General features: G+C 51.2%; 1 protein-coding gene across 1 annotated transcript in view; it reads left to right on the forward strand.

The window, feature by feature from the left end:
• Positions 1 to 9,452, forward strand: part of CORO2A (coronin 2A) — a 35,076-nt gene extending 25,624 nt beyond the window's left edge. Inside the window, exons 7-12 of the mRNA XM_015589066.2 lie at positions 2,085 to 2,189; positions 2,934 to 3,030; positions 3,812 to 3,924; positions 4,289 to 4,379; positions 5,302 to 5,576; positions 6,603 to 9,452. Coding sequence (XP_015444552.1) covers positions 2,085 to 2,189; positions 2,934 to 3,030; positions 3,812 to 3,924; positions 4,289 to 4,379; positions 5,302 to 5,576; positions 6,603 to 6,734 — 813 coding nt within the window. The 3' untranslated portion in view covers positions 6,735 to 9,452. The remainder of the gene's footprint in view (positions 1 to 2,084; positions 2,190 to 2,933; positions 3,031 to 3,811; positions 3,925 to 4,288; positions 4,380 to 5,301; positions 5,577 to 6,602) is intronic.
• The last annotated feature ends 596 nt before the right edge of the window (positions 9,453 to 10,048 follow it).

The raw sequence follows: 10,048 nt of genomic DNA on the forward strand, positions 1-10,048 counted from the left end.
CACCATTCATATAATGGATTATGGGAATGGACTGCCCTGGAACTGTGCAGTGCACCGCCTGTGCAACTAAACATGAAAGACCTGTCGATCTATATGAGGTGGAAACTGCTGCTAATAACTGTCCAAAACCCCTTGGACTAGCTGGTTCCCTGGAGTCCTCACAGTATGGATGTTTTGTTGCTACAAAGCAGATGGTGTTTTCCTTTCACTGCCAGACAGCCTGACTCCCGGCATCCCCCTCCTGACACATGGCAGCTTCAGCCAGCAGATCCATCCTCCCACCTGAGGCCTCCTGGCCAGAGTGCCATCTGCGGCTTCCCTCCTGGGGATACTATGTTTCACTATAGCCTGGCCAGCGTGTGACTGTGGGGGCCAGGAGTGGGGGTAGCCACTGTGCTGAGAGCTGGCTCTCTGCCATGCAGGTGATGGTCTGGAACCTAGACACAAAGGAGTCTGTAATCAAGAGCCCCGTGAAGACAATTGACTGTCACCAAGATGTGATCCTCTCCATGTCCTTCAACACCAATGGCAGCCTGCTGGCCACCACCTGTAAAGACCGCAAGATTCGGGTTCTCGACCCCCGAGCAGGGTCCGTCCTTCAGGTCAGTGCTAGGCTGGGGTCTGGCTTGTGGTCAGAAGAGCAACAAGTGGAGTGGAGATGGCAGAGGCGGTAATGCTGGCAGTGTTCTGGCCAAGCCTTCACACATTATCCCAGTCTGTTGGGAGGTAGGATGAGTCACCCCCATTTTCCAGATGAGAAAACTGAGGCCGAAGAGAGGGTAAGCAACTTGCCCACACAGAAAGCTGGGATTTGAACCTGGTCTAACGCCAAAACTTGTCGGTGTGCCTCAGATCTGTCAGGAGGCAAGACATGGGGTTGGAGACCTCAGGATACTATTGATCCATGATGTGTGACCTTAATCAAGCACTTTTAGGTGTCTAAGCCTCTGTTTCCTCATCTGCAACAATGGGCAACAGTTAGTCCTTCCTCTCGTAAGATTAAATAAGATAACCCAGATGACAGTCATCCTACCCAGCCCCATGCCTTGCATATAGTGGGTGTTCAATAATCTTTCAACAAGAGCATGGAGCTGGGCAGAAGTATAACTCTGGAAGGATTTTCCAGGAAGAGCTGGGGTGAGCCAGGAAGGCACTCCAGGTGAAGCACCAGCATAAGCAAAGGCAGGGGAGTCCCTGACTGCACATGTTCCTCCAGGAAGCCAGCTACAAGGGGCACCGGGCCAGCAAAGTGCTGTTTCTGGGGAACCTGAAGAAGCTGCTGTCCACAGGCACATCCCGATGGAACAACCGGCAGATGGCCCTGTGGGACCAGGTGAGTCTCCCACGAACGCCCCACCAAGTCTCCTCACCATCATTCTTTAGCTGAGTGCTGGCTTCACTCATTCATTCATTCATTCATTCACTCACTCATTGTTTGGATTAATTAATAAATAACAGGGGGATGCTAGCAGCCTGATGGCATGAGTCCAGACTTTGTGCATCTTGTCATTCAAGAAGGGAGAGGGATCAGGATGGAGGAGAGGCTGCCGTGTAGGGGGGAGAACATGGCTGCATCTGGGACCAGGACTTGTGGGGAGGAAGGAGAGGGCCTTCTGGGCAGACGAAACAGCTGGAGCAAGGGCTTGGAATGAAATACTGAGGCGTGTGGGCAGGAGGAGTTACATGTTCAAGGCAGCTGAGGGTAGGTATGGGGACAAGGGGAAAGCCAAGCAGTATTGATTTGAAGGAGCGCTTTGGCTGGAGTTTCAAAGACTGGACAGATTGCTTCCCAGATCTTCTTCATCTATTACAATAAATAAAACAGGAGGTAGAGGGCTGGAGTGAGATGAGGTGTGTGAGAAGTGATTCATGAAAGGCAAATGCTAGCAAATAAAAGGTGCTCTCTCTCTCTCTCTCACACACACATACACACACAGTCTTTCATGTTCTCTCACACATGCACATGCATGTGCACACACGTATGCACATCCAGAGCCCCGTGGCAGGAATTCTTAGCTCAGAGAGCACCACTGAGGACCGCCATGAGTGACCCACAAGCCTTCCTGGTCTCCCTTCCCTTGCAGGACGACCTCTCAGTGCCTCTCACAGAGGAGGACCTGGACGGCTCCTCAGGCGTACTGTTTCCCTTCTATGACACAGACACCAACATGCTCTACGTGGTGGGGAAGGTCAGCCTGGCACGGGAGGGAGGTGGCCACATGGAATTCTGAGGCAGGAGGCAGAACTACCCCAAGCCTAGCCCCACTAGTGGCCAGACAGTAGCCTGGGGTCCTTGGGGTACAAGGCAGGGGCAGGGGCAGGCAAGAGCTGGGTAGTCTCCCCCTGTGGTGAGCCCAGCACCCCTTTCCCACCTCCCTGGTTCCCTAAGCCACATGGGGCCAGGGCTTTAGCTAGACACCCCAAGCTGGTCCCTCTCCAACTCTGGGTCCAGACGAAGAAGGACTAGTTGGTGTTTCTCTTTGGGGACACCTTCGAATTTGGGGCAGAGCAGTCCTCCTGCTTGGCAGCCCTGGCCCCTACCCACCCCACCCCCCACGGCAGCATTCTCTCACCCCCACCCCGCCCAGGCATTGTGACAGTGACAACCAGAAATGCCCCTAAGGTAAGACCCACTGACTAGTTTCAGGACATGCCTCTGACCTTTGTGTGCAGCTCGTGGATGGGAGCGGGGTTCGGGCCTGTGCTCCCAGAACTTAGAGCCACCCGGTGGACTTTGGGTCACAGGTGGGGGAACTGAGTGTTAAAATGAAGACCCTCCTACTGCCTTGGTGACATTTCTCTGGTGTCCCCTTGTGTGAGGTGGCTTTGCCAACTCTGTACGTCCTGTGAACGCCAGGTTTCTGCTACATGGCACTGGGGTGCCTGCTGGGGGGATGACGGGAACCAGCTCTGAATCCTACCCTCCTCCTCAGGGAGACGGGAACATCCGCTACTATGAGGTGAGCGCCGACAAACCTTACCTGAACTACCTGACCGAATACCGCTCCTATCACCCACAGAAGGGGATTGGTGAGTGTGGGGCAGCAAGGCCACTTGGGGCCTTGAGAGACAGGGATGAGGCAGATTTGAGCCCTACCCTGGGTACGAGCGCAGGGGGGCTCACATTCTGAAGGGAAGATGGCGAGTCAACACTGACTCTATGAGAGCTCTGGTTAGGTGTGTGGGAGGTTCTCTGGGAGGCTTCCTGAAGGAGGCGACATTTGAGGAACAGGAGGAAGTAGAGAACAGCATGGGGAGAGAAGGACGGTGTTCTAGGCCAGGGTTAAGCAGTTACAACAGTAGCAAGGAGGTGAGAGAGACTGACCTACTTTTTCAGTGTGTTTGGGGATTAAAATAAAAAAAGACGCAACTATTGTCTATAAGAAACCCATTTAAACATAAAGCACAGCTAGATTACAAATAAAGAGGTGGAGAGAGATATACCATGCTAACAGTAATCAAAAGAAAGCTGGACAAGCTCTATCAAGAACATCTGGGTCATGAACTGTGGGGATGGCGATGGAAGGCCTGGAGCAGAGCACACTCCCTGCAAAAGTCGAGCTAAAATCACTTAAATCCTTGAAGGTGGGGACAGAGCCTGATGATTGCAATCCCGTTTCCCCAGCCCAGGGCCCGGCCCTGCAGAGGTGTTTGCTCATGGGTGTTTGTTGAGGGAAAGAAGATGGGAGGAGGGTGGTCTGTGGTCTGTGTTCACATCCAGATGTGCAGCCTGGCTTGGTTCCTCACTCTGGGTCCCTGTGACCCCAGCTCAGCTGGAACCGCTTGGCCTTTATTGGCTGTCTGCCTGCAGGTGTTATGCCAAAGAGAGGTCTCGACGTGTCCTCCTGTGAGATCTTCCGTTTCTACAAGCTGATTACAACCAAAAGCCTCATCGAACCCGTATCCATGATTGTGCCCCGGCGGGTAAGGGTGGCGGTGGGGTCTGCAGGGGAGGTGGGGAACCCTTTCTGGAGAAGAGAGAGCCTGGTGCCTGGAGCCTGTGCCCCTGGGGCAGCAACAGGGAAGCTGATGGCCGCTTACCGTAAGGGAAGAAGGTCTTTCTCATGGTCGTTGCGGAGTCACTGGGAGCTCGGAATCCTGACTCTTGTCTGGTCTCTGCTCTTGAGTTGCTGTGTGACCTTGGGCATGTTCCTTTGCTCTCTGGGCCTCAGTTTCCTCAACTCACAGGGGTTGAGGAGGGCCTAGATCCCCAGCTCTCTAAGAACCCAACCTGTCCAGGTGGCCTGCCCTGCCACCCCAGCTCTCACTGTCCTGACTTCTCCTGCAGTCAGAATCCTACCAAGAAGACATCTACCCGCCCACGGCAGGGGCTCAGCCCTCTCTGACAGCCAGGGAGTGGCTCAATGGGATGAATAAAGGTGAGGAGGACAGAAAAGAGGCCTTGGGTCAATGTGGGAGGGAAATGGAGTGTCCGATGGCTCAAGTAGCTGAGAGGGGTTTGGACAGTGTATTTTCCCGTAACCCCAGAGGACTACTCCTTGACCGTCAGTCCCCAGTTGCTGGGATGGTCACTTACAGGTCCAGGAAGGGAGAGACTTGTCCCAACTGGTTCTGAAAACTCCCTCCAAATCAAAGGATTTTGCTCCATGGAAAACTAAATTCTGGGCTGTGCAGTGACTGGATAGTCTCAGGTGGAGGCCCTTGCCCATCCGCCCACCCCCACATCCACAATTGCTCTTTGACCCGAGAGACCCTCTAGGGAGCAGCCCCCACCCAGGCCCTTCTGCCCACTCTACCTACCCTGACTTACCCTCCCTGTACTGTCAACACAAGGGCCATATGTGCTCCCCATTCCAGCCGCAGCAGCTGCCTCTGTGATTGGGAGCTCCCTCCCCTTCCCCTCCCCCCACCTTTATTGTATAACTCTAGACAGTCCCGCCCCTCTCTCAGCCTGAGTTTTCTCATCTGTCTCAGTGATGTCTGCCTCCCCTGCTTCCCAGGGCCATTGGCAGAATTCATGAACTGGTAGATGGCAGAACGCAATGTGGGCAGGACTGTCCTTACAAAGCCAGGGCAAGGCTTCGCTTGAGGAACTTGAGGTGTTCGGGGCAGCTCCAGGGTGTGCACCATGCTGCTCCTACAAACCGAGCCTCCTTAGATATCATATGCCTGGGTATTTGCTCTCTGGTTGCCCCAGTCCGCGGGTTTGTGCCTGCCTACATGTGGCCAAATCTCCCACACCTCTTGCATGTATCTGTACGTCTGCGTGTGTCAGTGCCCCCATGCCCGTCTGCTCACGGTCACTCTCGGTCCTGACGTAGCCCTTTGCTTCCCTCCCAGAGCCAGTCCTGGTGTCCCTTAGGCCCGGCTCTGAGCTGCTGAGCCCTCGACCTCTGCCGCCAGAGAGACCCCTCCTCAAGCCCGTGGTCCCTGCCTCGCCCCAGCTCTTCAACCAGACAGAAAAGCTGGTTGCAAAAGATGGTCGGAGGCCATTCTCTCTACTGGAAGAAAAGGCGCCAAGGTGGGCGGCAGAACACAAGCTGGAGGAGAAGAAAACCTGGCTCACAAATGGCTTTGACATCTTCGAATGCCCTCCACCAAAGACAGAGAATGAGGTGTGAATGAGGGCGGGAGTGGGCCTGCACTGGGGCCGGGGTGGCGGGGGAGCGGGGGCAGGACAGGCCGTGGAAAATGAGGGGCTAGAAAAATAACCAGCTATGTGGCCTGGCCGAGCTACTTAATTCACTGTATTAATTTATGCAACAAACAGGTAATGGGTACTATCTGTATGCCAAGATGGCGGGTTTACATACAGATGGTGGGGAACCAGCTGTAATACGCAGAGGATTTGACTTGGTAGATGTTAAAGTCCCTTCCAGCTCTAGGATTTCTGTGCTTTCGGAGTCAACATTTGTTAAGTGCCTGCTGTGTGTGCCAGGTCCTGTGGTAGGCACTCTGATATATCATCTGAATGAATTCTCTCAGCAGCCCTGGGAATAAGCAAGCAGGGGCTAAAAACTCAAGGGCTGGCGTCTCACAGAGGGATTCTAATCCTGGCTCTGCTGAGCACTAACTGCAGGACCTCAGCCCCAGGGCCGAGTCTGTCTCTTAGCTTCAGTTTCCACAGTGGTAGCATGGGGGTACTAATACTACCGCCCTTACAGGGGCATTGTGAGCATACAGTGGAATAACAAAGATCCTTACTTAGGGGGAGCATCCAACCCTAGGACCATTCTATACAGAGCAGCAATTGTGATAATGCTGAGGTTAGTTTTCTGACCCTCATTTCCTGGAGGAGGAAATTAAAGCCCAGAGAGGCTGAGTAACTTACCTGAAGTCACACAGTTTAGTGGTGGTGAAAACTCCAATCTTCAGACATCCGGGCCAAGTATCCTTCATTCCTTGGGGGAACCTAAGAAGGCAAAAAATATCTGAAATATCAAGTCTTTTTGAATTTCACTTACTAGGAGAAGAAAAGATGTATGCAATGGCTGCATGTGTCTCGGCCACATTAATCTAATCACTTCCATCTTTCTGAGTCCAAAAGGGACCATATTTTATCCTTTCTGCTAGTGTCCTGCCCCTTCGCATCCCCGGACACCCAGGTGACCTTCCCGTCTGTTCTGTGCTCTCTCCCCCAGCTGCTACAGATGTTCTATCGGCAACAAGAAGAAATCCGAAGGCTCCGGGAGCTGGTGACCCAGCGTGAGGTCCAGGCCAAACAATTGGAACTGGAGATCAAAAACTTGAAGATGAGCTCAGAATGGTTCTGAGCAAAGGTCTCTGCCCTCCCCTCCCTCAGGGACACCACTCGGCTCCATGGGGAGGTCCAGAGCCAAACCACAAGTCCCTGGAGAACAACCACTATTTCTATATTTTTTATCAGAAAACGAAACTCAGTCGCTGAAAAGATTCCAGTGGGACACGGTGCCGTTTTTCTCTTTGCCTTCTCGAAACAACGGTGTCTGAATTGACTCTGTTTAGATGATACCTTGCCTTCTGTTTAATTCTGTTTGTATGAGTCCACGATGAGCTATATTCCCAAGGAAAAGAACACTGTAGAAAGTTAAAGCTGGAAGGTGAACCTGCCTGTGATTGTCAAACAGTGGCCCACAGAATAGGGGGAAAGCTAAGGAGGGCCGTGCTTCCCACATTCCACCCAGACAGCTCCTTTTCTTTTTTGTTTTATATAATAGCTTCTACGGAATGCATAATTCTGCTACTCAAAAAAATTTTAAGTTTGAAAAGCAGTGATTGGCCCAACTTCCTCATTTACAGGTGGGGAAACTGAGTCCCAGAGAGAAGCAAGTGATGACGGTCCCCAGAGAGTTCATGGAAGATCTGGGCTGAGCTCCTAGACTCCTGGGTCTGTCTTTCTGCTGTTTCTGGTCTGATGCAGGTCTTGGCCCACAGAACAGGAATCCATTGGTTCTGGCCTCAGCCGCACTCTTGACTTGCACAGTGACCTCTGGCAAGTTGTTCCCTTTCCAGTCTCATTTTTCCCATCTGAACAAGGGGGAAGTCTACCATCTGAGACAAGAAATGTTGGCCTTGACCTGAGGAAAACTACATATAGAGTGATGATCTGGGTTTGCTGCAGAGACTCAGAAGACATTGTCAAAGGGGCAGAGGGCATTTAACTTCAGGGAAAGAAGTCAAGGTTCAGCCCAATTTTAGAACACAGATAGGAAGCCAAACCTATCCTTACTTCAACCAGAATCAGCTGCATATGGGTAGACACTCCCTTATGTGGGACACAGACATCAGGGTGGTGCCCACGACCAGTAGTGCCCATGACCACTGATTGCTACCAAAGCCCTCCAGTCACAGAGCCTGCCTCCTCCGGGATGATGCAGGTTGATGTCAGCCCAAGGTAACAGAGGAGGCCCACAGGAGGGAGGGAGCCCTAGCACTGGCAGTATGCCTGCAGAATCCCCTGGCTGCCCGAGAGTGAAGGCTTCTGGAGAAGGACGACTGCACCAGGCAAGGAAGTAGGACCATATTGCTCTGAAGTTCCCTTCCAGTTCGAGAGTTTTTGTGTCCTTCCTTTGCAAATCTGTGTTCTGACCCCTTCTCTGGGATTCAGTGGCCCAGCTAGAGACGGGGAATGTTGGAAGTTAAACATATCCTCCTGACTGAGGAGGTGCAGACAGTCAGTTTTGCCTACTGGAAAGGGCGATCCTAGAGCTAGGATGGGGGCTGCAGGAGGCCACCGGCCTGGTAAGTTTGAACCCAGGCTGTATGTTAGAATCCTGGAGTGTTCAGGAAATACAGATGGCCAGGTCCAACCTCAGAGCCTACCGAAGCTGAATCTTCGGAGTTTAAAATTATGTTTTTATAAGCTCCCAGGTGATTCAGTAATACTGTGCAAGTGTGGACCCGCTGGGCTAGTCCATCTGTATCTATCTACAGAGAAGTTGAAAACAAGGAACACCAGACAGGAGCTGGGGCTCCAACCCTGTCCTCTCAAGTTCTGGCTAGAGACTCCTAAAATCAGGAAGCCTTGTCCCAAGCCCTCCCTCAGGTCTCTGCCCCCTCCCACTCCCACCCCTCCACACGTGCCCGGGCTGCAGCTGCAGTGTGATGGGGGCTCTGTGCTCCTGACTGCCCCCACCCCTGGCCATGGCTGTGTCCCCCTGTCCTACGGCATGCGTAAAACTCCCCAGTTCCTTGTCTTGTCCTCCATTTACTCAGTCACTGGGGCCCGCCAAGCTTGCCAAAGAACAAACCCTGGCATTGTCAGGGAAGCAGAGCTCCAATGGATGGGGTACCTTTCCTGCCTCGTTTGTGGCCAGCACTTCAGTTTACAAAGCCCTCCCACTTCCACTTACTGATATATCCTACTCTAACATGGGTCAGGCAGGCATCATTATCCCCATGTTCAAGAGGGTACAGAGCTGTCCCTTTTCAAGTTTTCCCCACCCCAAAGAAACCCAGACCTCATGCTTAGAAATAAGCTGAAGGCATCCATGAACAAACTTGTTTTGTTTCTTTCTTCTTTTTTCTTTTTTACATCTAGAGTATATTATTTAAATTATTTTACAACAAGGGAGAGGGGTAGGTAATTTTTATCAGATATTTTTTTAAGCCATTTTTTAAAATTATGTTTTTGTTTATGTTCTTTATTGATGAAGTGGAACTTGCCCCTCATTTGCGGGGCCAAGCCCTCTGGCTCAGGGCAAGCAGAATGTGCACTCATGTCCTTACTCCACGCCCTGGAAGCCCCCCGACTGTTGACTCAAGAATTTCCGAGAATGAAGACAGCACTGGGGGTTGAGCTTTGGGGTGTATCCACCTTAGTGCTATAATAATTATTCTTCCTGGAACGAAACTTGAGATTGTATCACAGAGGGAAGCAGGAAGTCAGAAATTGATCTATGCTTTTTAAACCGTGCCTGAAACAGTTTGATTATTTTAATGTTGTTTCTGAAATTCCTTGTACCTTTGTTAAAAAAAAAAAAAAAAGTGAAAATAAATAGATGTGGAATCGTGCAATGGAAAGAATATAACAAAATAATAAACAGCATCTGCCTAGACATTTTAATACACTGAGCTTTCCTTTTTTTGATTTGTTCTACAGTTAATTAAATATCTGTTTGCTCCAGAAACCAGGCTGGGAAACAGGTAAAATAGAATTGGTCCCTGCCTTATGAAGAGTTTTCAGTCATGGTTGGAGGGAAGGGGAAAGCCACAATGGGGGAAGTGCAGGCTGCTCTGGGAGGAGAATCAAGGAAGGCTTCCTGGAGGAGATGATATTTAGGCCAAAACCTGAAAGTTAAACAGGAGTAAGCATGGCAAAGGGAATTGGGGGAAAATGTGTTCTAAGCAGAGAAAACTGCCTGTTCTCCAGCCTGGAAACAAGCAAAGGGTGGAGTATAGGCAGAGCAGGGATTAAAGGTATTAAGAAGCAAGGACCTTGTAGGTCAGAGCTGAGACTTGTTCCCCCAGCTTTATGGAGGTATGATTGACAAATAAAAATCATTTATTTAGGTTGTACATGATTTTTTAAGGTGCGCGTTGTGATGATTTAATATAGAATACATTGAGAAATGATTGCCACAATTGACGCACCCATCACCTCACATAG

Source organism: Pteropus alecto, unplaced genomic scaffold, assembly GCF_000325575.1.
Source record: "Pteropus alecto unplaced genomic scaffold, ASM32557v1 scaffold114, whole genome shotgun sequence".
Lineage (NCBI taxonomy): Eukaryota > Metazoa > Chordata > Mammalia > Chiroptera > Pteropodidae > Pteropus > Pteropus alecto.